Source organism: Lycium barbarum, chromosome 1 (genome assembly GCF_019175385.1).
Source record: "Lycium barbarum isolate Lr01 chromosome 1, ASM1917538v2, whole genome shotgun sequence".
NCBI classification, from domain to species: domain Eukaryota; kingdom Viridiplantae; phylum Streptophyta; class Magnoliopsida; order Solanales; family Solanaceae; genus Lycium; species Lycium barbarum.
Window position 1 is genome coordinate 165,294,309 of NC_083337.1, and position 26,516 is coordinate 165,320,824.

A 26,516-nucleotide genomic window follows, 5' to 3' on the forward strand; every position below is an offset into this window, starting at 1 on the left:
TTCCTCTAAGAATGTTGATAGATTATGCATACATTAATAATAGAAAGCTTTTGATTACTGAACTGCGTATTAAATATATATAAAAGTTGGTTTGTATCGGTTTGAGATATATATGATCACCGTACGTATGAAATCTGTATAAATTATATATACTGTAGTATGTTAAAAACTATGAAATTTGTATTAATATGATATATATATCATTTTTGACATATGTAGTCACGATATGTATGAAATGCGTATAAATTGGATATAAATTAGCCTTAAAATGTGTATGAAATGCGTATGGAATCTGGTTTGTATCAATTACAAAATTTATTATTATATATATATATATATATATATATATATATATATATATATATATCTTCTCCATGTTTGAAGCTGTAGCAAAATTACATTAAGTTGTATTATAATTGTATGTTGAGTTGTATGAAAATTGTATTTTAAAGTTATAAATTATATAATTAGTTCTATGAAATTTGTTTTTTAGATGTATATTGTTGTAGATATTTGTAGAATACAATTTTATACAAATTTTATACAACCTAGAATTACCAATTAGAATGAATTTTTTGAGCAAAAGGTGAAGAAAATCAGGGAACAATATTTGTTAATTTGAAAGGAGAGAGAAAAGTGGATAAAATAAGAGAAGATCAGTTTCCTTACGTTATTTCGATGATTGATTGACGTCTAATTTATTTATTGTGTTTTATTCGCTGCCTTTTAATTACCTGATTAGTATAGATTTTGTAAGAAAACTATTGATATATTTTGCAAACTGAAAAGTCTCGTCAGGTTCTGTAAATAAACCCTCTTACTATGTACATATACGTTTTTTGCCCTTCCAATTATGCTTGTTTGATTTTAGCGCATGCATCGCCTTTTATTTTGGATTTAACTTATATATATATATATAACAGTCTAAATAATTTTAATTTGCACTCTTAACGTACTTCAACCTGCCTTATTTTAGACTGCTAATTCATTTTTTTTTATGAACGGTTATATATAAGGGTGACTTGGTAGTGTAAAGATTCTTTTGCACCGTCAGTGTATAGAGTTATGATTTTCTTATGTTTGGGTATATTGTATAGTTTAGTTAAGACGAAAAAGCCGAGAATAAACCAGCTAACTGGGGCAATATTCGTCCAGTAGAATGGTTTGCCTGCAAAAATGGAAAAATGAAGTCTCCAATTGATATCCTTAACAAAAAGGTTGAAATTGTATCGAATTTAGGAATACTTCAAAAAGACTACAAACCTTAGAAGGCCACTCCCATGAGCAGAGGCCATGTTATCATGGTACGTAAATTGATTTTGTGCATCAATATATACTACTAATAATAATTAAGATATTTCTCATCAGCATCATATTAAACCATTTTGTAATGAGTGACTATTAATTTATAAATGCAATTGAGATGGGATGATGGAGGATACTTGAGGATAAATGGAACTCAATATCAACTCAATCAGATTCACTGGTACACACCTGCTGAACATGCTGTCGATGGAGAAAGGTATACTCACTAGCTTACATATATTCATGGAGTTAACTTATATGGCCTAAATGATTTTTACACTATAAATGCAATTCAAACTATACTATATATAGAAGGTTGCTTGTCTTATATATTGAGAAGCCTCTTAAAGTTAATTCATGTAAAAAAAACTACGTTTTTGATCTATGAATCAATTAAACGTCGCAAAAGATAATAATTAATTCAGAAAAATTGAGTTCAAAGTTAGAAAATGAAACGTCAGAAATATAAAAAATAAATGAACATACACAGAGGAAAAATTATCATTTACTCACTCATCTTTACAATCTCAACCCAATAAATAATTTAAAAAATTTGGAATCTATTTACATAAGTTTTATGTTATGGAGTACACAATAATTTAATGTACGTAGTACTTTTGGGGACTTTAGTATTTGGGGCCTAAGGCAAGGATTAGAAGGATATTAATTTGGCACAAGTTTCTATCTAAAATAATTCACTCCATTAGTCCATAGTATCTTTCTAAATCCTTATTCTGATTTTTCTTTTGTAACGTATTCGTTTTTTCTTTAATTGTTTATATTTGCATTATATATATATATATATATATATATATATATATCAACAAATTAAATGCAGGTTCGATATGGAGGCTCATTTGGTACATTAATGATGGAAAAAGGTTTGCTATATTGGAGTCCACTACGAGATTGGATTATTACCTGATTTATTGCTAACCACAGTAAGCACAAATTTATTTGTTACACTATCAGTAAAATTTAACCGATCTTATTATTCAGACTAGTGAATTTATTCGCGCTTCGCGCGGTCATAAAAAACATTAATAATTTATTAAACATGATATAAATAGAAGAGATTTTATATATATATACTAAATTAGAAATGTAAAGCACTTCCAATAATATGATGGTAATTTTCATAGTTCAAGCAGTTTGTAAGAATGTAAGAAAAAATAACATACAAAAAAAATAAAGAAGAAAATAATACAATACACATCATTCTTACAACGTTAATCATAAAAATAGAAAAAACAATATGGAATCAATGTATAATTTTTCGAGCTCTTGTTGATATTATCCACTCCTACAAGTCGATCATCATTCATGAGTCTTCTCCTCCTTTTTCTTCATCTTAAACTAAAGCATGAATATAATACTGCAGTAAATATAACAACATTACTACGTACTTCAAATATGGAATGAATGGATAACCTTAGGTAGGATCTCACGAAACAGAAAATATAAATTTACAATATGTGATGCTTTTAAGAAGGTGACATTCTTGACTAATGTGATAATTTTCTTTGCAACAAAGTCTTACAGTACTTCTATTTATAGAACTACAATATGAAATATCAAATAATGTCATGATCATGACAATTAATTATTTAGAGGTTATGGTAATAAAAAGTTGTGGGAGTAATGGAAGTAAAGACTAATTATTTAGAGGTTATTGTAAAAAAGAATTGTGGGAGTAATGGAAATAAAGACCATTAAGTTTTTACATCAATTAATGTGGATGAATAGAGGAGTAATTGATATATTTGTTTTTGTAAAATAAAAAATAGAGAAGAAGGAGAAATTGACAAAAAATGAGAAGGAGATAAATAGGATTCTTGGCTAAAGAGAGGTGCCACATTACTCTCCTATTTCCTATATACATATACATACATACATCAAATTAAGAATTATGAAATTAATTACTAATACTAATTAAGAGTAGAAGTTAATTATGAAGATGAAGGAGTGTGAGTTATGGAGGTGACTTTTTAAATTAAAATAAAATAATTAAAAATAATATAAAAAGTCAAAAAAAAAGAGGAAAAGATAAATCGAATTCTTGGCCATAAAGCGATGCCACATGGAAATCGATTTTGCACGTTCGTGAGCGAAAATCCAAATATTTCATTATTTTTTATAAGAAAGCTAATATTCCTTAATCAAATATATCTTTGTGATTCTACCATGAAGTGTATATATTACAACATGTAATGTGAATAGCATATTATAACCGGTATATCTTAATGTGGTCTCATCTTTTATACTTTTAATGATAATGTAATTAAAGTCTTTTTAAGCACTTGAAAATGGAAGTCAAAACTTCAAATATGGCACTCTAGCTTCATCTTAATAAAATGACTCTTTCATTATCAGAAAGATTGTACTGGACATTACCTTTTTTTTTAAGAAGGGGATTAATACATATTTGTCAAGAAAATACTTTATTGAACTCTTTAAAGTAATTCAAAATTGATGTTTTGAAAAAACTCTTAATAGTACATTTTGTACCAAATGGTGAATAGTGAAGTATTATAAATTTACTCGTATTTAAAAAAAAATATAACATCGTCAGAAATTAATAAATAAAACAAAAGTACTAAATAAACTAATGAAAAGCTCAGAAGAATTTTGCTTCAATCACTATTTCCTCATAACTCAACCTCCAAAACTCATATATCCTCTGTGTGTACCAATCAACGTTCATTAATTGGTGAAGTATAGTAGTTGTTGAATTAAGAAAAATAACTTTCAGTTAATATTTGGAGTATAAACCGCTACAATTTGCTTATGAAAGATATTAGATGATATTTATACTCTCATAGTTAGCAGACATCTTATATGAAAGTTCATCTCATGGGATTCAACATTTAGTAGTGCAAAAATATGAACGGATGGCACAGCCTTCGCTTTCACCTTTGTCAGTTTCTTCATTTCATGTTGGTTTCTTCTTGACAATTCTTTTCTGATTTCCTTCTCTGCTCATAATTATTCAATACACATAATAACAAATATTTAATGGACCACACATGTAATACAGAAGCTCCTAGTTATAAATCTAAAAAATTTAGGTATTTCATTGCCGTCACAACAACTAAAAAGCGGACAAAATAATAAAAAAAAAATTGGTACAAATTTATTTAGATATATGATAAAAGAAACCAAACATATTTAATTGAATTATGATAGTTCCCAAACTCTTTTTGATCCTCATCTCAAAACTGTCAAGTCTTCTCAGGTTCTCCATGATAATTTATCTTACCATTTATATGGGATAACTTATCTCATATAGATGAAATTGAGTGAGATACCGAAAGAGTTATCCCATCAACTACCAAACATAGAATAATTCAAATTCATGGAGACTAATAATCTAATCCCATCATATCCCTCCTACCAAAAAAAACGTACAAAGTACGTATTGACACCAACCACTATCACACATAGCAATCTTGAACCTGTAATAGCACCAACGACAACAGATAGATCCAAAATAAAAATTAAAAAAAAAATAATCAAATCAACACATCAAATGAAACAGAACATAGAAAACATAACAAAATGCAACCAAAAATAAAGAATATTACTCTCTTAACCTGCTGGATGAGAAAATAATGACCATTGTTCTACTCTATTTTATGCATAATTTTAATTAGATGAACCAATCGGTAGAGGAAGATCCCTGCGAGTTACAACATTATATTTCTGACCTTAATAATAAACTTATATAATGGATGAACCTTAGAAGAAAAATGGCACATAAATGGACATTAATATGTAGTATTAATTATTCAATTTAATTGGAGATTAAAATGGTTGTTCATGAACAGCAAAATGACCAAAAAAAAAAAAACAATCGATTAAGAAGATGAAAAGGCATAGGTAGTAAAATGTATTAATTGATGTGTTTAATTAGAAATAATGATTATGAAGGGAAGATATTTTTATGATTATAAGATAAACTAATAGGATAGATGAGGAAAAATTGTCAAAAAATGTCAAAAAAAAAGAGAAAAAAGATAAATAGGAATGGAGGGTAAAGAAGCATGTCACATAGGATTGTTTATTCCTAGCTTTATTATATATATTGATTCTTGATAATATTTACTTCTAATCACAGATAGAGATGGATTTAAAAGCTCTTGCTGATTAAAAAGGTGCAGAAAGAGCCATCAGAATAATTGATCCAAATCTAATAAAATTGGATGGCAGAAAATATTGTAGGTATAATGGCTCCCTAACTACTCCGCCTTGCAGTGAAACTGTTGTTTGGACTATTGATGGACGGGTAATTAAATTTTGTCAAACTCATTATTATGAAAATTTAATACTATAAGTATTTTCTTCATTTCGATATGAGGAAACAGCCAGTAATGCTTGCATTAAGTTAGATTGTTTAAATCTCATTTCTTGGGGGTATGGCCCTACTCCAAGCCTTGCTAATGCAGAATGTTGTGCAGTGTGCATCGGGCTGCCCCTTTTTATATTCATTTTGAAATTAATTTTAATTATGTGATTTTTCTTTATCAATTTTTCAGGTTAAAACTGTAACGAGAAGACAATAAAATTGCTTCAAGATAGTTCTTAACGTGAGTTGCTACCCCAAAGCTTTAGCAATAAGATCTTTTTTCTAATTATATTATCATCTCCTGTAGAGGATCTGTTCATGACGTGGACATAATTTATCTATTTATTTATTTATTTATTTATTTGTTTGCTTTTTTCAACTTTTTTTTTTCTTTTCAAAACCTGTTTGGTTATATATTTTGTCCATTTTTCAATCCCAACTTCAATATGTTTTCAAGTGTAATATATGTCCAAACTCTACTTGAACTTTCAAATATCATTTTTCAATTTAACTTCAAATACTATTTTAATCAATGTCATTCAATTTTTGTCCAAGTGACTACTATAATTTTCATGGAAGATCTTTCGGACCCCAAAAGAACTCCATTTAGCTTTTTGTTTTCAATTTGTCTGACTCGAAAAGGATGGTTCTTCAATTAAAATGCCTCAAGAATCTACTTTTTTTTTTTTTTTCAAGAATCTACTTATAATTAAATAGATAACTTGAAAGATAATATTTTCTTGACTTTTTTCTTCTCCTATTTATCTCGGGGATTTGAAATCAATGCCAGACCAATCCAGCCACTAAACGGACGTCCTATCAAATTAACAAAACCTTAGCTTAACCTCCCCACAATATACTTCTGTCTTTAATTACAATAATAATTTTTTACGAGTCCTGCCAAACCCCCATCCACTATATGAGGAGGCTTTATTTTTTAATAAATAAATAAATTTGTTATTGTCTATTGTACTACTAGTACACGATGATAATAATTGTCTTTATTAGAACTAGGAAGAAATGTGGTTTTATGTTACAGATGATTGTATCATGAATATCTCATTGTATACATGCTATCAGTAATAAAATAGACGGTATTAATTTGTTCTGCGTATGTTAACAGTCGGATGTAATTCAAAGGGACGAATTTGTTTACTTCTGTGAGGTTTGAATTTGTGTCACAATTGTCCCAACATCCGACGAGGAAAATAATACGGCATTACTGTTGGGTTTGTGTAGTGTGAATGGGAAATTCAGTGACTTTCCCGAAGAGGCACTAGGAGCAAAGAATGTGACTTTTATGTAAAGTCACCACACCTTTTCATAACACCTATTCGTTGGCTATATAAGTTGAAATTCTGCTTCAGATTTTTTAATTCATTGAAGCATAAAAAAAAAACTACTGAAAAATAACAGATTTTTATATCTCCTCTCACTCTTGCATTCTGCATTTTTTTTTTCAAAAGCAAAACGTAAGTGTCCTGTGTGATTTGTTGCCGCCATTTGAGTTTGCTGAAGTTCTGCAATTTGCATTGCCACTATTGCATAATAGTTTTCCGTTCTTTTTTGGGAGGAATTAATCCATTAACCTTGGCAACTTTGAGGGGATTAGATTGTTAGAATCCATAATCTGTACCAGTAATTAATAAACAAGTTTTAGTTTATTAATCAAAACCAGGGAAAATTAGATGAACAGAAATGTAGAAGATGTATAAAAATCTTCCGAGCCCACGAGTTTATTAATCCCTCAGTGTTGCCAAAGGATTTGGGTTACTTCCTTCCAGGATAGAACGAAAGAACATTTCTATAGTAGCGGCACTGTAAACCACAGAACTCCGGCGAACTCAGATAACGGAGCAAATCACAGGATACAAACAATTAGCAATTTGGAAAAACAATGCACTGAATGTGAAGAGAAGAAGTCAACAAATTTTTAAATTAAATAATGAATTTGGAAAAATAAATTTGGTTCAAAAAGATTATCAATCAATCAGATCCAAAAGTCGAGCTGAGCAACAACAACGTGAGGAGAGGTCCTCTTCTTAACCCTTTATGAGCTAGAGGATCTGCTTTAATCTATAAACACACAACTCTCTCTTTTCACTACCAATGTGGTACAAAGTGCTTTCTAAAAGGAACTTTGGTCAAATTTTCAATTTTTCCCTCCATTTTTCATTCACAACAACTTATCTTTAAAGCTCAAGTTTAAAAACCCCAACATAAATTTCTTAAAGACACACAAGAAACTTGTGGGCTCGGAAATTTCTGTTTCATATACCTTCTATTCTCAACATTGTTTCTGGTTCTTTTTGTTGTTTAAACAGAAACTAGTTCTGCTAAAATACTGATTTGAACACTTAGAGATAACAATTACATGTGTGGGCACGTGTATTTATTGGCACTTCATAATGAAATTAATTAGCAAAAATCCATCCTCAACTTTGGAAAACAGAAAGAGGAAATTTCATCTTTTGACTTAGATTTTTGGATGAACAGGTCACGTTTCTAATGCTTCCATAATTTACAAGAAATTAACCTTGAGTCCATGGTTAGTAAAAGCGTAAAACAGATGAAATGTCAAATTTCTCACATATATTTTCCAAAAAACATTCCAAGAGTCCAGGATACAAGATGTATAGCTCAAAGAAAAAATAAATGGCTGATTTATGCAAGTGCCTCTTTTTTGGGCCATCATTTATATTCTGTCCCTATTTTAAAAATTGTGTAAATATAATCTTCACCCATCCGAACAATTTTAGACTTGAGTCTAATGTTTAATCATATATTGCTTAACCTCACATATAAAACGTTAGATTACTGTCTAAAGTTTGAAATAACTTACAAATTCATTTTTAGACCTTTCTCACAAGATTTTTGATTTGATAAAAAATGATCTTTAAACTGTAGTCTAAAGGTCCATAACTTACGAGAGAAATAAAAAAGATCTGAAACGGTTGTTCCAAAAAGGAACAAGCTGCGAAGATAAGAAAATGAATGCCATAAACTTGGGATGGTTACTCGGCAAACAAAAAAACCGCTGCTGCTGCTTCTTCTTCTTCTCGGAGAATAGTAAATCGAAAATTCAGACGTTAATACTAAGTATATGTCATTTAGTATAGTTTTTTTCTTTGTAAGTACCATGCATTCTTCATTTCTTTGTAAGTACCATGCAACTCCTGAGTGTTTAGCTTTAAAAGTATTAAAATTGACCATTATTCTTAAACGACATTATAAAACACTTCGAAGCATGCTAGAAATGTCTTTTATAAAGTTTTTTAATCCTTTTGTGTACAAATGAAATAAAATTTTATGCAGATGGGATTGTACATAATGTCAAGTTTCAATAGCTTAACTGTAGACCTGAGCTAAGCCAAATTAAAGTTCAAAATTAGACATACAAGTATGAAATTTGTAAAATGATATACGAACTTATCAGGAATTGTTGAAATGTAAGCAAACGGTGCCATAGAACTTTTGAACCTAAATTAGAAGCTTCAGGTTCCAGGTAAATGCAATCGTTATGGATTACGTATTAATTAAGTACAAAAATTGTTGAACCTAATGATTTTAGCTGTTAAAAGTTGATCATACATTCTTTCAATTCTTAGACAAAAAGTCACGAATTTTATTAAGCTGGAACTTTCTCCAAAATTACTTACTATTAGAAGCTAAATCAAAATGTGCCTTTTAACATTATCCTTCAAAATAGGCACAGGCGCACAGCTACTAGCCAAAGAATTTGAAGTTTCAACGCACCATGCCAATTTAGACTTGTATAGTTTAGCACCTCTTCTTCTTTGCTATTTTCCCAATTACAAGTTCCCGGACAACAAAAGAACATTTTATAAGCGGACTATGCTATTTTCTATAATTGCTTCCAACTTATAGACGCACCCAATGACATAATTAATAAATAATATCTTCATGTCCCTACGTATCATGGAATATTTGTTAAGGTCTGTTAGTCCACATTGGTAGCTAAAGCCCTATTGTCCAACAGCAGCAAGGTGACAAAACCCCTTTCTAGATTTTTCTTGGTTTTTTCCAGTAATGTAACTCCTTTTTTTGTTCTCGACAGAGAGTTAATTATATACATTAAAAAATATAACTAATTACTAAAAATTAAAATTTTATTTACTTATATGACCTGTCTCATCCTTGATATATATCTAGACTCATCCAAAATTTAAATAACAGGATTATAAGAATTAAATGGGAAATTAACAACACACAATACCTGATTCGGAGGTACATGTATAGGTTCCTACATGGCCAGAATTTATATTAAGGAAAGTCAAAATATAAAAAAGGTGAACACGCTAAGACGCTAAGGAAATTCAAGATACATATAATATACAGTAGAACTTTTTTTACCTATGTACATAATGTTTTATTTAGCAAAAGAGTTGTCAATTGACACCCCTTGAATAAGGGTGGCTCCTATTCCCAACTACACTGTAATCAATTAAAGTTTTAAAGCATCCCATGCAACATGAATAGACAACCAAAAATGGCATGAATGTGACGTGAGAAATGAAAAGAGAATTTATTTCAAAAAGAAACTATAGTTGTGATCTTTAATAAATGCATAGAATATCAACCAGCAAAAGCTCAACGGAGAAGAATTTCAAAAAGGAGTCCTCGGTCTTTTAATTATCTTATTTTTTTTTAATATTAATATATCCAGAAAGCATTACGATGCTTCATTAGCCACCTGAATTAAATTTAGAACTTTAGTCAAAAGCAACTTCTTTTTAGTCAGTTTCACATTACCTTACTCTCCCCTATATAATGATCCTTGCGTTCTCTAAATTTTCTCATATCAACTAACAAAACATTTCATCAACACAGTTGAAGATATATTAATGAAGATGGCAACAATAACCAAAATCTTGTTTATTTCGTTTCTTTTCATCTCAAGTGCATTTCTAGCAAGATCTGCGGAAGTTGGTAAATATTTCAGTCTTTTTATGGATTATAATTATCTTTTAGGCGTCTTAGCTTGATTACGTAAATATATTTTTGCATTGTCAGTGTATAATTATATTATGATTTTCTTATGTCTGGGCAATTGCAGACAATGAGAGTGAGTTTAGTTATGATGAAAACGCCGAGAATGGACCAGCTAACTGGGGCAAGATTCATCCTGAATGGAGCACCTGCAATACAGGAAAATTGCAATCTCCAATTGATCTTCATAACAAAAGGGTTGAAATAGTTTCAAACTTGGGAATACTCCGAAAATATTACAAACCATCTAATGCCACTCTCTTGAACAGAGGCCATGATATGATGGTAAATTGATATTGTGGATCAGTAGTACTAATAAAAATTAATTAGAAATTTCTCATGATTGAAATCAATTTCTAATCATGAGTGTTTACCAATACAGTTGCAATGGGAAGGTGGTGCAGGATACCTGAAGATAAATGGAACTCAATAACAACTCAAACAATGTCATTGGCACACCCCTTCTGAACACACAATAAATGGGAAAAGGTACTTCTCACATGCATATAAGTCTTATCCCTCAGTTTCATTTTATATGACACTATTTTCTTCTTCATCTGAGAAAAGAGAATTATGTACAACTTTTTTATAATTAAAAATTCTTTTCTCATTTTATGCTTAATGACATGCTTTTATAGCCTTGGAAATATCATGAAATATTCAACACCACAAATTCTAAAGATAATATTTCTGATATGTGCCCATAAGCCTTCTCTGTTTTTTTTCTTTTTCTTGAACCATGTTAAACATAGACATATAAAATGAAAAGGAGAGTATATAATAGCTAATCATATCCCATGGCCTTGTGGCTGAAAAATGTGAATCTGCAGGTAGAAAATTTGTTTTTGTGTGTACTTTAAATCAATGATTGGATGGAACCATTTCTTGCAGCTCCTTAATTATAAAATGTTATCCATTCCATTACATGTTTTTTTTTTTTTTTTTTTTTTTGGGGTGTGGGGTGCTTTAATTCTTTATTTGGCGCATGAAGAATTTAAATGTATCAACAAATTAAATGCACAGGTTTAATTTGGAGGCACATTTGGTACATGAAAGCAACGATGGAAAGACTGCAGTCATTGGAATCATCTACAAAATTGGACGGCCCGATTCCTTCTTATCAATGGTAACACAAATTTTCTTTTTCTTTTGTATAACATTATAAGGATTTAAGTTGTATTGATCACTGATAATATAATAAGATTAATCTCTAATTCTATATTGTCAGTGCAATGTAACATGTTGTAAATTCAAGCTTCATTTGCAGTATTTCCTAAGTTGTTGACATTGTTTACATCTGATCACAGATAGAGAGGGATTTGAAAGCTCTTGCTAATATAAAAGATGTAGAGAGAGCCATTGGAACTATTGATCCAAAACAAATACAAATGGCTGGCAAAAAATATTACAGGTATATTGGCTCACTGACAGTACCGCCTTGCACTGAGGATGTTGTCTGGACTATTGATAGAAAGGTAATCAAATTTTCCCGCTTATTATTATGAAAATTAAATATAAGTACTTTATTTGAAATTAATTTTAATTATGTTATATCGCTTTTTTAATTTCTCAGGTGAAAACTGTAAGCAAAAGACAAATGAAACTGATCCGAGATGCTGTTCACGATGTGAGTTGCTACCCCAAATTAAAATTTCCTTTCCTGATTATATTTCATCCCTTATAGTGAATGTATCTTTTGGATCCAACTCTTACTAAACTAAGACTTTTTAGAACCAAAACCTAGGAGTATTTCTGTTTTAATCATGAATTTTTGAGACTAAAAGGAGGTGCGTGGCTCTTCAATTTAAAAACCTCAAGAATCTACTTATATATTACTAACTATACAACTTCAATAAAGACACTGTTTTCTTGACTTTTTTTTTTTTTTTTTTCTATTATTTTGTTTATGACAGGAATCTGAAACCAATGCTAGACCAGCTCAGCCACTAAACAGACGTCCTATTAAATTCTACAAACCAGAACCAAAGCCCTGAAATACAAGCGAATTGCTTATGTATCTATAGCTTCAGAAAGCACACACACCTTACGCTCTTTAAATTTAGCTGTCCGTTATTGTCTATTATTTATTATACTAGTACAGGATGATAATTAATAATTATCTTCAGAACTAGGACTAGAAATGTCTTTATGTCACATATGATTGTATTAACATTTAATTCCTTATTGCATTTATTCATTGTATCATCATCTCATAATAATAAATGCCAGTTTCTGGACGGATTTTGTTAACTTTCGCGAGCCACGAATTTGTCTGCATTAGATCCAGCATCCGACAAGGAGAATACAATATTGCGTGTGTAGTACTTGATAGTGAAAGCAAAATCCAGGTCAACTTTGGAAATCACAAAGAGGAAATTCAAACTTCGACCTAAATTTTTGGATGACCAAGGCACGTTTCTAATAGATGACGAAAGTTCAACTTTCTCCCATGTGCCCAAAACATTTGAGTCCTCTAAAGATTCTTTCCTCAAGAAGTACATCTTTTGTATTGCATCTAGACATACGTTGCAAGTTCCAAATGCATCTCTTAGTTTAGAGAGTCTAATCTCATGAATTGTCAACATATAATAATCTTTAAAAAAGGGAAGAAAATTACAAATCTTTAAAAAAGGGAAGAAAATTACATTCTTTTTGATAATCAGCATCACTATATTTGGTTGATCGTCAGGCCTTAATCATATATTCTCATCGTTGTGAAACTTAGAGATGTATGTCAGTCTAGCGGTTTAATTCAATCAAGTTGGTGACCCCCATACTCGGCTTCTGTCCATGGAAATTTCTGTTTCCTCGTACTACTGTAGAAAGTATTTATATGTCTTCTGTATGGGGTAAAATCCGGACTCTATGGAAAATCACTATTTTCTCACTGAAATTTCTCACTGAAAAATGTTCAGTGACTATCCTCACATATTTTGATTGAATCAGTTAAAGAAAAAATTAGTACTAGTAATTTCACACGAAAAAATTAAGAAGTTTCTCAGTGTTTCAGTGGGAATCTGTTTCCAACCATGCAGGAAAATCATGTTTAAAAAACTAATTTCCCACTGATTCGACAGAGAAAAGCCTCTGTTTCTAGTAGTGGGAATTGACAGGTAGACAAATCAATTACTGACATGTGGCAACGGGGACAAGTCAGATATGAGTCAGAAGAGAAGGCGCCCGGTTCAATTTTTGTGCCCGGACAACGAGCACCTCAAGCAATCAGTGACCAAAATTATGGCTTCGGAGAAAGGATTGGCTGGATGCGATGAGGTTTCAAGTTCAGACCTTCAAATTTTTAGTTGTTATAATCAGACTCATTTTATGTAATTTTAGTTTTCTGGTCAATATTCAAGACTTGAGAGACCCCTTTAGCTAAATAATATCCAGACGTACTAGAATAAGCATGAAAATTTACACTACACCTCCATTCACAAAACTAAATAACAAGATAGTACTATACATATAAGATTAGAAAATGACAAACAAACTTAATCCCTGATTTAGAAATCTTACGTATATATATAGGACCTATGTCCAGATCAATTGTGTGAAAGTTTTAACAAGTCCATCCAACGTGAATTGACAACATAATGTATCACTCATAGTCATAAATGGGCAAGCATGCGAGAAATGAAAAGAGAATTCATTATCAATAAAGAAGTTGGCATCAACTAAATAGAATTTCAACAAGCCAAAAACTCAAGAGAACAATTTCAAAAAGGAGTCCTCGGGTTTTTCATATATTGGTGGCATCTAAACAACAAGACGGTATGCGGAAGCTAACAATTACAAACCTTAAACGACAATAAATCTGAAATAAAAGGAAAATATAATGAAAAACATACAATATTATGATTTGGTCAATTGGCCAACATATATATGATAAAACTAATAAAAAATATAAAACATATCAAGAGAATAAAATTTCCCTCTAAATAAGAATCTTTAATGACTAGATTATGAATGTTAATGTGTTGTGTATGAAAAAAAATATATTATACTTATAGCAGTCCCAAATTTCTCCTCCAAAAAACGACAGATATGGAAGAGTCCTTTTCACCAACCAATAAAACATTTTCGAAGTAAAATACAATTATAGTAAAATTCAATTAAGATAAGAAATTCATGGCGAGCCCTAACACTTATTTTATACTCCTACTAATCAGTAGTTATCCGATTTTCAAGCCACCTAATTAAAATAGAAGGCTTCTTACTAGTTTTAAGGTTGTAAAATATATTTACATCTATACAGTAGACAATTGTAGGAGAATTGCATGTAACTAGATCTACTTAATAAGTATTCATTGATAACTTAGAATAATTACTCCGACCGTTTCAATTTATGTGTCATAGTTTGATTTAGCATAAAATTTAAGTAAAATAGACTTTTGAATCGTATGATTTTATGCTGAATATATGCGCAATGTATCAAAATATTCTTGAATCTTGTGAATTTAAACATGTCTTCACAATGTTGGAATTAAGTAGTTACTAAATATAGAAAATTACATTCAACTGCAAGGAATGTAAGACGCATAAATTGAAAAAAGAGTAGTAACCTCAATATAAATATAATTAGAATGATGGTGTAAAAATTCATATATTACAGAATAGTACAACATATAACTTAAATCCAAATAAAATTTGGCACGAAAAGCTTAGTCAATAGGAATTTCTTTTTGGTCAGCTTCACTGTACCTTATACTCCCCCTATATAATGATCCACGAGTTTTCTGAGTTTGCTCATCAATTGACAAAAATATTACAACAGTTGAAGATATATAGTGAATATGGCAACATTAACCAAAATCTTGTTCATTTCTTTTCTTTTCCTTTCAAGCGTATTTCTTGCAAGATCTGGAGAAATTGGTACGTTATAATTATTAGAAATAGAAGCTCTAGTTCTTTCTAATTCTGTAAATTGTTCGATTTTAGCACGCGCATAGCCTTTCTCTTTTTTTGTGGATTTAACTTATATACGCTGATAACCTAAATAATTGTAATTTGCACTATCAACGTATATACTTTAACCTGCCTTATTTTTTAGTTTACTAATAATTAACTTAATGTTTGGGCAATTGTAGATGACGAGAGTGAGTTTAGTTACGATGAAAACGCAAAGAATGGACCAGCTAACTGGGGCAACATTCATCCAGAGTGGAGCACTTGCAATACTGGAAAACTGCAGTCTGCAATTGATCTTCTTAACGAAAAGGTTCAAGTTGTATCAAATTTAGGAATACTTCAAAAATACTACAAACCATCCCGAGCCACTCTCTTGAACAGAGGACATGATATGATGGTAAGAGAAGTGTATCATTAGAAACCTATAATATATTGAAGCAGTTTTTTAACGAGTGATTATTAATTTATTAATGCAGTTGAGATGGGATGATGGAGGATACTTGAGGATAAATGGAACTCAATATCAACTCAAACAAATTCATTGGCACACACCTTCCGAACATACTATCGATGGAAAAAGGTATACTCACTCACTAGCTTACATATATTCATAGAGTTAACTTATATGCATGGTGTGAATGATTTTTAAACTATAAAGTGTAATTTGAACTGTATATATAGAAGGTTGTTTGTCTTATTCATCAAAAAGAAGTTACTTTTATAATATCAAAGAACTTCGAGCTATAAAGCAAGCTAAGATAAGTCCACAGGCAGGATCAAAAATGAAGTTTCCCTTGTTCCACTCGGATTTTAATGTTAGGCTTGCCAACTAGATCATTCTTCGGTGTGGATATAATCCTATGAGAAAGACCGAAGTTGTATAGCCTCAGTGAAGAAGGTAGTTATTTTGCAATGTTCAGCAAGATTAGCAAGCATGTTAGCAATGATATTACCTTCTATGAAGATATGAGCGAAAGTAAATTTGTCAAGTGTGCTCATAGCTTGAGTCGGTCTAATGTCATCTTTAATATGCCAGAAGGGTTAATCTCTTTCTTAACCATCTGAATAAACAAAAGAGAGTCAGATTCAATATTAACTTTAGAGAAACCATGGTCCAACCAATCACCAACAAAGACCAATTTTAGAGCATGAGCCTCAACATAGTTATTTGAGCAGCAACCAAAATAAGCACCGAAAGCCATGAGAAATGTCCAGCATAGTCCCTAAGAACTCCATCGCCACCTACACTGCCAGGATTCCCTTACTAGATATAGCCATCTACATCAGTTTGAACTCATTGAAAGCAGGCTCATCCATTTCACCAGCTTAATATCTAGCTTAGGATTAATGTGTTCAATCAAATGAGAGATGCTGACTATGGAATGTGACAAAAGTAAGTCAATTAAGTTGAAACTTAGAAAATGAAATTGTGAGAAATAGAAAAATATGAATCAATTCCCTCCGTTGCTCATATAGTCATATGTACCTTTCTAAATCCTTATTCCAATCTCTTTTTTTTTTTTTTGGTTTAATTCCTTATATTTGCATTAGGAATTCATAAATATCAACAAATTAAATGCAGGTTTGATATGGAGGCTCATTTGGTACATGAAAGTAATGATGGAAAAATTGTTGTCGTTGGAATCGTCTATGAGATTGGATTATTGCCTGATTTTTTCCTATCCATAGTAAACACAATTTTATTTGGTCCACTATCAACATAAGTTAATCGACCATTTTTCAGACTTTTGACATCGTTTACTTCTAATTAATCACAGATAGAGAAGGATTTAAAAGCTCTTGTGGATAGAAAAGGCACTGAAAGAGACATTGGAATAATTAGTCCAAATCTAATGATAATTGATGGCAGAAAATATTATAGGTATGTTGGCTCCCTAACAACACCACCTTGTACTGAAGGCGTTGTTTGGACTATTGATGAGAAGGTAATCAAATTCGGCCGATTCATTACTATAAAAATTTAATTAGAAAAAAATGAAATTAGCGACAAACTTCATCGGAAATTCGTTGCTAAATTGCTCGTAGCTAATAAACTTTTTTCTAATCCATCCTGAAATAAGATTAGCAGATTTTTGCTGTCTAATTTTAAAAAAATTCCATCACTGATATAGGTACTTCCATTTTTTGAATTTTTTTAATAATGCTATTTCCCTTTTTTCAATTTCCCAGGTTAAAACTGTAACGAAAAGACAAATAAAACTGCTCCGAGATGCTGTTCATGACGTGAGTTGCTACCCCAAAATTTTAATAGAAAAGATCTTTTTCTCTAATAGTATCATCTCTTATAGAAAATATGTTCATGACTTGAACATAATTTATTTACTTTTTTCTTTTCAATGTTTTTTTTTTTTCAAATACCTGTTTGGTTGTATATTGTGTCGATTTTTCGCTCCAAACTTGAATATTTTTTCAAATTAAATGCATGTTCAAACACAACAAATTGTGATTTTTTAAATAAAGTAAGACTTAACCAACAACAAATTGTGATTTTTTAAATAAAGTAAACCATTAGGTCTTAGCCTGATGGTATATTCATCATCGAAAGACCAAACTAATTCAACTTTCAAATACCATTTTCAATTTATTTTAAATATTATTTTTAACAAATATCATTCTATTTATATCACGTTCTAAAATTTTCATGAAAGATTTTACAAAACCCGAAGAATCCTCTACCTAGCATTTTTTTTTTTTAAATAAAGTAAGACCTAACCAACAACAAATTGTGATTTTTTAAATAAAGTAAACCATTAGGTCTTAGCCTGATGGTATATTCATCATCGAAAGACCAAACTAATTCAACTTTCAAATACCATTTTCAATTTATTTTAAATATTATTTTTAACAAATATCATTCTATTTATATCACGTTCTAAAATTTTCATGAAAGATTTTACAAAACCCGAAGAATCCTCTACCTAGCATTTTTTTTTTTAATTGTGGGACTCAAAAAGGGTGGTCCTTCAATAAAAACACTCAAGAATCTACTTTTTTCCTAAAAAGGAATCTACTTATATAAATACATAAGGTCAAAGACAATAATATTTTCTTGACTTATTCTTCTCGTGTTTATCCCAGGAATATGAAACCAATGCCAGACCAGTTCAGCCAGTAAACGAACGTTCTATCAAATTCAACAAACCTTGGCCTCTTGCTTAGGGGAGTGTTCATTAACATCCCCAAAATGTACTTCTATCTTTCATTAATAATTGTCTTCATGTCTAGGAATAAATATGATTTTATGTTAGGGGTGGGGTGGTGGGGGTGAGGCGAATTGAGCCTTGAGTGGAGACAATCAATATGAAATGTCACTTAAAGACTTATTTTTTCCGCTGCCATTGGTGCTCTCATTTTTAAGGACTACAAAAAAATGTTATCAAAAAATTTCCAAACCGAACTTGAAAAAATTGAAAAATTCCTCCACACCAAACACACCCTAATTTCACCTCAGGATTTGTTCAATTAATGGTTGCAACTTCTGATGTTTTTCCACTAAACCACTGCAATCCAGTCGTCTCCTTTTCTGAAGGAATTTAAACAAAATTGCCATAACATCACTGCTACCTATATACTACTTACTATAGAAATGGCAGAGATCAGATCTCTGTGAGACGGCGACTCATGAGGACAAGTTTTCCTAAATTAGCAGAAGACTCAACATTATACAAATGAAGCAGGAATTCTTCCACAACTCTATAACCCAAAATTCAAATTACAAATAAAAGAGCCAAAGTGCAATTGCTTAAAAAGTATACTTGCACGCCTGATATGCATACACGTCCGTATACGTGCGTATTTGGATACTCGCCGGCACTACTCATCTACAGTACTAGCAATAGCAAAGGTATAGTTCATCACCCTGCAAGATTAATCGTTCAGCGTATCTGAAGATAGTGGCCTGGAAAAGAAAAAGAAAATACTGCATTCGACAACATAGAAATGAACGTAGAATCCTCTGTTTTTACATGTCAACTATGTTTTCTCTAAAAAGGATTGTATCAGATTTTGATCATATATTAAATTTCTATTGCAAGTATTCTAGATGAATCCCCCACCCATCTCTTTCACCAAAAATGGCAATTTTAACCAAGCAAAACCAAGTTTAAGAATAACAAAGAATATTCATCCTATTTCTCCATGAGTAGACTAAGGTGATTTTGTGGTAAAAAAAAATGCATTAATGTGCATTTTAGAACTAATCGATATTATCCTCTTTCTTCATGCTTTAACTTAACAAAATCTTGTACCTCGAAGGTAGTTCCTTTGTGTTCAGACATTAGAGCAGTTAAAGCGTCTCTGTTTGGTCACTCTACTGGTAATTACTTTAGGCTGATAACGTTTGTGTAACCGCGCAATCAAAATTACTCGTTTCTCATACTCCAGTCGAAATTAATTATGTCCTCCTTTACTTGGTTCAAAATCTGTTCTGAAGTTCTAAATCAAGGTTCTTCAATTTGAAGCCTAAATCTATGCTTACATATTGTCAGACCCGACACTATCCAAGAAGAGCAAAGAAAACTGAGATCAACACTAAAAGTGCATCAATCATTTGAAAAGGAAGATATGATTATTACCATGAGATTTGACAATATGGATCATCATACTTACCCAAGAAGCTTTGAGAATAACATTGTTGATGTCAATTACAGAAGTCCTGTCACGCAGAAAGACATTTCCCCATGTTAATCTTACCGCCTAAGCAGAAAAACTTTGCGAAAAGCACATCAACACATTAGAGGAGCGTATTTCAGCAACTCTATTTCAAACCAGATTTGGCAATAGAAAGATGATACACACGACAAGATTAAATGACATGCTGCACAAAACACTTCTACTAGTGAGCACCAACCTATAAATTTGAGAAAGAACTCGCGAGTTGTTTAACTTGTGCTTCAACCCCATTGACCCAAGAGGAAATGAGATGATGAGCAATAGCAAAGGGCCCAGGGATAAACATAGGAGCAAGTTCCCCACTTTCTACATTGAAGTCGGAAGACAAGTTCTGTCCTCTTTCTACACCCTTACACATTTGGTCCACTTTACCTGCGGCCGACCTCTGTGCCTTCTTGTATTCTGCGATTGTGATTGCCTTTTTCACATCTTCTCTGCTGTGCCATTTAGCATCTAGATCATAAGTTGATTCACCGTCAGAAAAAGAAAGAAAATTCCCATAATCATCAAAATATAAGGTGGAATTCAAACATTATAAGTCAAAGGGCGTCAATAAAAAATCACCATAATTAAAGATCTTCAACTTACCTTCTAATTCCTCCTTATCCACATTAATATCCAGCGATTTTGCGTACGCAAAGAATCCCACCATAAGTTGGCATGGCATGCTGCTAGGTCCAACTGCAAAAGGAATCATACAGTTAATTGATGAAAACAAAAAAATAATGGCATGCAAGAAATACATATAAAATATTCGGTAACAAATACCAGTGAGGATAAGAAAACCTCTAGAGACCATTTCATGAAGCAACTTATTGGCACACAATTAGATCGACAATGTTCAAAAGAAAAAGGAAAGTTGATATATCTAACTATAAACTAGGACAAGCAACTCTAGTTAGCCCATGCATCAATATGCATCACACCAACTCTAAGAAAGGATTTGAAACAATTGAGCCACTTTATTCACAGAGTGAAGCAGAAACAACTCATGCGAGATCTTACCGTGAATATGGCATGCATGCCGAGATCAGCCATTGGCTCATCGCTGACAGCACCATGCAGAAAAGAATTATAAGCTAATCCTAGACTGATGAAAAGGATAAACCTTTCAGGTTGGCAACTCCGTCAATTATAATGGACACAAGTTCAAATAAGATAGGATTAGAACAGCAATAGCAAGAAATCCAGTCTACAACTAAGAGGGCCCGTAATTTTGATTTCAGAAGTTGCAACAACCTAGAATGCCTCAACTTCTGTAAAAATTCCCAGTGAACCTCGCACGGTTACTGCCTGCGGCAACATTCATGGAATAATCTACCATTGGCTTCTTATGCAAAAGCATTCAACCAAAGGACAGGAACTTATAGGAAAAATAAAAAACAAATTTGAGGTCACAGAACATTGTCAAACATGAAAGAAATGTCAGGATAATATCAAGAAGATTTGTAGCCAAATGAGCCACTCTAGTACTTTTTCGAGATTGGTAACAATTAAAAGCTACTCTAGTCATCATTCCATACATTGTAATTAAAAGCCATTGATTCGTTGCTACAAAGCGAATCAAGGGTTATTGCTTTATGGGTGACGTCATGCGCTTCAAAGAATGATGCATAAAGTTATCAAATCGGTCGCTTCTTTGAATCTCAATTTTGAGGAGTTAGATTAATATCGGCATTTTCGAATATTGGATGTTGAGTTATCGTTAGTACTAAATTCATGTATGTTTTGTACATATTAAATTTTCATAAATTGTGTGATGCACTTCTCTTTTCCGCTTCGAGTGTCGCTTATTGTCCTTCTTAAAAACAAAAATTCCATATAAAACAATAGGTACGGAAGGGAACAGACACCACAAATCTGTTTCCAAGAACATTACCAGGCCATGGCTGAGAACTATGGTAAACAACTTGTCCAACTTCAATACCGGTCTCCTCCCACGTTTCTCTTCTTACAGCCTCTTCCAAACTTTCTCCTGGCTACTAAAACATTTAGATAGCAATTAACATGTATTCATAAATAAATTGTTAATGACAGGATCGAAAATCAATGCCGGCTAATTATAGACCTATTGAAAAGGAAAAAGCGGACAACTAACCAACCTGGAAAAAAAACGAGCTGCAGTACTATGCAGGAAATCCGAAATTGACACTCGTTCCTTTTTTGATTCAGAAAATTGAAACAATTTCTTTTTTATGATAAGACATGTCATTTTGTAGACCAAAAGATACTAAGGTACTTTTGGCTATATTATAAATATTAGTGTCAAAACCATTTTTTTTCTTGAACTTCATACCCTATCAAGCATCGCCATACGAAATGAAACAGAGGAAGCAATACAAATTGACCACTGGCTAATGGGAAATAACTAATTTACCTCCATAAAACCAGCTAGACAACTCCACATGCGAGGCACAAATCTGGACTGCCTACTTAATAGCACGCGGTCATTCTCTTTGTCAATTACTAACATAATCACAACCTGTTGCAAGGGCAAGATATGCCAAAGAAAGTTAGGATTCCCATGTAGTATTTCAATATGCAAGTTCTCTTCCATAAAAAAAGAAGAACAAGTAAACCAAAAAAGAGTGCAACCACAAGCAAAATATTAATCAGAGAGAAGAAAATCGATCTGATTGACATACTGGATCAACTCGGGGGTAGATTTTCTTCTTGCATAACTCATTAGAGCACTGTTTCCGTCTCCCAGCATCAGTTAAAATGTTCTTACCTCCACAAAATCCACAAAAACGCGATACCGTATGCCATTCTAGTAATGATCTGGCCTGATAAAATGCCAAAGCCAAAAAGTAAAACATTCAGTCAAACATGGTCACCAATTTTAGCATTATAGAGTATACAATAAACTAAAACAGAATGTTACCCAATGTTTGGATATGCACAGTTCAACAATGACAATGATGTGGCAAAAAATCCAAATTCATTTGCTATATATCAGAAAAAACCTGATTCTAGATGGTATTATCAGGACTCTGGGACGCATCCACACAGCCTGAGGCAACCCTTAAGACACTCTAAATGTGACCGTGGTTAAGAATGCTTTAGATACTAAAGTTTGAAATGCACACTTTTACATCGTGAGGTTAACTGCTTAACTAGGTTCCAAATACATAGCACAAGATCCTCTGTCGAGCAGTTCAAGATACAGATAATTTAAAATCATTTAAGCCTCCATTCTAAGCTATGTTGCTCGGACTCAGCTACAGATATCCAGTAGGGGTACGGATCTAGGGGTTGGATTTTTCATCAGATTGTTTCTTAGAATTCGAGGGCATGGATACAGGTGCTGGGATATGGCCAATAAATGTATATTACAACATATAAAGTATATATTTTGATTAATTAAAGTTATTGAACAAAAAATAATAAAATTTAATTCTTTATAAACACCTAATATTTTATTCATAGGATATCTAGTGTCACAGCATTACAGCAAAGCATTCTCATACTTTATACAACTATGTATATATGATATAAACCCAAATACCCAATCAATCTATACTTCAGTCATAAATATAGTCAAAGCACCCACGGTAAGTTTACTAAATCCAGTGTGGCCCCACACCCACACCCGCGCCCATGTTGTGTGGGTGCGGCAGGGATTTTGAAGAATCCGAGCAACATAGATTCTAAGCCTAAATTATCTTTTCGCCTACAGGAATACAGGAATCCATATAACTTAGATAGATAAAATGAGCTACTTGGAAAAAGATACATGGGGCCAAGGGGCTATCAGAAACAGCCTCTCCATCTCCATGAGGCAGGAGTAAGGTCTGAGTATACTCTACCCTCCTCAGACCCAACTTGTGACATAATTACACTGGTTATGATGTTGTTGTTGTTGTTGAAAAATGATACATGGGATTAAAATACCGGTAGCCAGTGAGCTAGTTTATGAAAATGATGTCACTACCTTAATATGCCTAGTTAATTCATATAGCTACTGATCACAAAGAAGTCCGCTAGTACAGCTATAGGTGACCCCATTCAACAAGAAATAATAAGTGCATCAATGTTACTTACTGCTATATAAGAATGTAGTTTTTGAAATTCTAATGAAAAGTCAAAGGTAAAAAGCATATACATGACCAGCAATAGCAAGTTGACCCATAGCAGAAGCATTTTCCCAATCAGTAGCAACCATGAGAGTCCTAAGCTCAACAAAACAAAACTGCTTACCACCCAATTCTTTAACCAATCCACTACCAGCCTCAGTCACATCAATAGCCCAATACACAACATAAACCCCATCACCTTCAGAATCATCAGAACCCAAATAAACCAAAGAATCTTCACTCAAATTAATCTCAGATTTCTCCAAGAAAGCCTTACAATCACCAAAACTCAACCAACCCAAGTGCCAATTCGGGTCAGTGGACTCTTTAACTGACCCGGCTAAAGGTCTTCCTTTTCTGAAAGGCAAGATCTTGAAATTAGGTGAATGGGGTTCTTGGGTTTGTGCTAAAAGAAGGGTTTTAAGAGTTTTAAGAGCAGATGTTGGTGAAAATGGATCACTTGGTTTTGGGGTTTTTTGTTTTATTGGGTTGCCTGCAAAAGCATGAGTCTTGAAGAAATTGGTAGACATAGTGGAGAATTGTGGGTAATGTAATTTCCTGAGAATTGGGTATTTGTAGAGGGATACAAATTGGGATGTAACTGAATTTGTGAAGGAAAGAAGAAAGATCATTGCTTGAGTTTTTAACTAATCATTGGTGTTTCGTTTTTCTGAACAAGGAAAATATTTGGTGGGTGAGTCGACGAGGTTGGTGTATGAGACGATGACATCTGTCCTTTTGCTCCCTATTTGTGTTATTGTGGCGCGTTGCCTTTTAGTTAGCCACAAAAATTTCAACTGTACACAGTGGAGTGTCCAAATTTTTTCTTAAATAATGTGAACTTCAAAATTGTGAACCTCTCCAATTTTTCTTATTCGTTCTTTATTTGTTTATTCTTCCTCATCTGTCATAAATTTTTCTTTTTAGTCTTTAGATATAATTTTACTTGAAATTTCTCATTTTATTTTTATTGAAATGATTTACAGTCCCATAAATATCTATAATTTATTTTAGACCACAAGTTTCAAAAAATCTTCATTTTTTCCTTCAAACTCGTGTTTAGTCAAAATATATCAAATAAAATGAAACAGAGGGAGTAACTAATTTTTTTATTAATTGCCGATTAAACATTACAAGACCATAGACCATAGTTAAGCTGACACAGCTCTCTATCCAACAGAACAAAACCGACTACGCCATCATAAACCTATTTGTATTAGCACAAGCCCCTCACCTAGTATATGAGTTTTCGTAAATTAGTTCTAATTTCAGGTGAAGCTCTAAGATTACAGGCTTCTTTCTTGTGGTAAATTTCAGTTTCTACTTTTCTTCTTAAAAAGATTCTGATTCCTCTCTATTCAGATGATAAATACATTGATCAGCATATATCATTTTGAAGATTTAACCAGCTTGTAATCTTCTTTTAGAAACACTGATAGTTTACTTCAAATGTTGCTCCCACTTTATAATTGTAGGATTATGCATGTCTCTGCAACCAAAGAAACATTCTGTTCCATAAGCTCTCTGAGAATTTACGCTACACAAACAAATGCTGTCTATATTCATCATGAGTTTGGCATAATGCACAATGTAGATCTACATTCATGCCTCATTTGATCACTCTGTCAGCAGTCACTAATTTCCCCTCTAGTAAAATTACGTGGCAAACTTTGTTTTAGACCTAACATCATCCATCAACCAACTCTAGGATGATTCGCTAGTACTAATGACTAGTAATCTACCTGCTCATGTTCTTACTAGCTGTAGGATTCCACCACACCTGCTCCAAAAGTATATTCAATTTTCATTTTCAATATATTTTTATGTTTCATGCACTTATAATCAAACAGAAGGGAGTTCAAGTAATTTATTTTAAAGGGATAATTTTCCATATCTAATAGAGACTAAGGGCATTGAAGTTATTAGATTCAATTTTGCTAGTGAGGTCAGGGTGAACTTAGAGACATTATCATAAAAGTAAAACTGGTCTAAAATCATATTAATTTACTGTTGGTTTTGTTGTGATTGGAGTCGAGAGTTGGTGATAACAATTTCTTAAAAAGAAATTTCTGGCCATCATACAATTATCAGTCAATTCTACCATGTGCAAATTGCATGACACGAACTAGAATATTCTATCTGACTAGGATCTGAATTGCTAAACATTGAAACTCTCAGTC

At 32.1% G+C, this 26,516-nt stretch overlaps 2 protein-coding genes and 2 pseudogenes across 3 annotated transcripts; 3 read left to right on the forward strand and 1 right to left on the reverse strand.

Moving 5' to 3' along the window:
* Positions 1-268: 268 nt before the first annotated feature.
* LOC132617606 (bifunctional monodehydroascorbate reductase and carbonic anhydrase nectarin-3-like) lies at positions 269-5,867 on the forward strand (annotated as a pseudogene).
* Positions 5,868-10,486: 4,619 nt separating this feature from the next.
* Positions 10,487-12,910, forward strand: LOC132626278 (bifunctional monodehydroascorbate reductase and carbonic anhydrase nectarin-3-like; annotated as a pseudogene).
* A 2,504-nt stretch (positions 12,911-15,414) lies between these two features.
* On the forward strand, positions 15,415-18,972 carry LOC132604886 (bifunctional monodehydroascorbate reductase and carbonic anhydrase nectarin-3-like). The gene is made up of 7 exons (XM_060318257.1): positions 15,415-15,532; positions 15,748-15,965; positions 16,045-16,148; positions 17,151-17,256; positions 17,347-17,514; positions 17,759-17,812; positions 18,668-18,972. Exons 1-7 carry the CDS (start codon positions 15,454-15,456, stop codon positions 18,746-18,748), a joined length of 810 nt encoding a protein of 269 aa, XP_060174240.1. The 5' UTR covers positions 15,415-15,453; the 3' UTR covers positions 18,749-18,972.
* Positions 18,973-19,029: 57 nt separating this feature from the next.
* Positions 19,030-25,059, reverse strand: LOC132604865 (nudix hydrolase 19, chloroplastic). Of its 2 annotated transcripts, none has more exons than XR_009568926.1 (8): positions 24,366-25,059; positions 22,906-23,046; positions 22,638-22,742; positions 22,140-22,239; positions 20,849-20,941; positions 20,439-20,713; positions 20,164-20,243; positions 19,030-19,448 (listed from the first exon to the last, which is right to left on the reverse strand). XR_009568926.1 is itself a non-coding variant. In XM_060318256.1 (8 exons), the coding sequence occupies exons 1-6, from the start codon at positions 24,966-24,968 to the stop codon at positions 20,439-20,441; spliced, it is 1,317 nt and encodes a 438-aa protein (XP_060174239.1). In that variant the 5' UTR covers positions 24,969-25,058; the 3' UTR covers positions 19,030-19,448; positions 20,198-20,243. The 2 variants fall into 2 exon arrangements, 1 of the variants encoding a protein (XP_060174239.1); XM_060318256.1 differs by having other exon boundaries at positions 20,198-20,243; positions 24,366-25,058.
* Between the last annotated feature and the right edge of the window lie 1,457 nt (positions 25,060-26,516).

Coding starts and splice junctions, on each gene's coding strand:
- LOC132604886 (XM_060318257.1), top strand. CDS start 15,454: ATGGCAACATTAACCAAAATCTTGTTCATTTCTTTTCTTTTCCTTTCA. Junction 15,966..16,044: donor ACAGAGGACATGATATGATG/GTAAGAGAAGTG, acceptor TTATTAATGCAG/TTGAGATGGGATGATGGAGG. Junction 17,257..17,346: donor CTGATTTTTTCCTATCCATA/GTAAACACAATT, acceptor AATTAATCACAG/ATAGAGAAGGATTTAAAAGC.
- LOC132604865 (XM_060318256.1), bottom strand. CDS start 24,968: ATGATCTTTCTTCTTTCCTTCACAAATTCAGTTACATCCCAATTTGTA. Junction 23,047..24,365: donor AACTTGCTATTGCTGGTCAT/GTATATGCTTTT, acceptor GCATTTTATCAG/GCCAGATCATTACTAGAATG. Junction 22,240..22,637: donor GTCTAGCTGGTTTTATGGAG/GTAAATTAGTTA, acceptor ATGTTTTAGTAG/CCAGGAGAAAGTTTGGAAGA.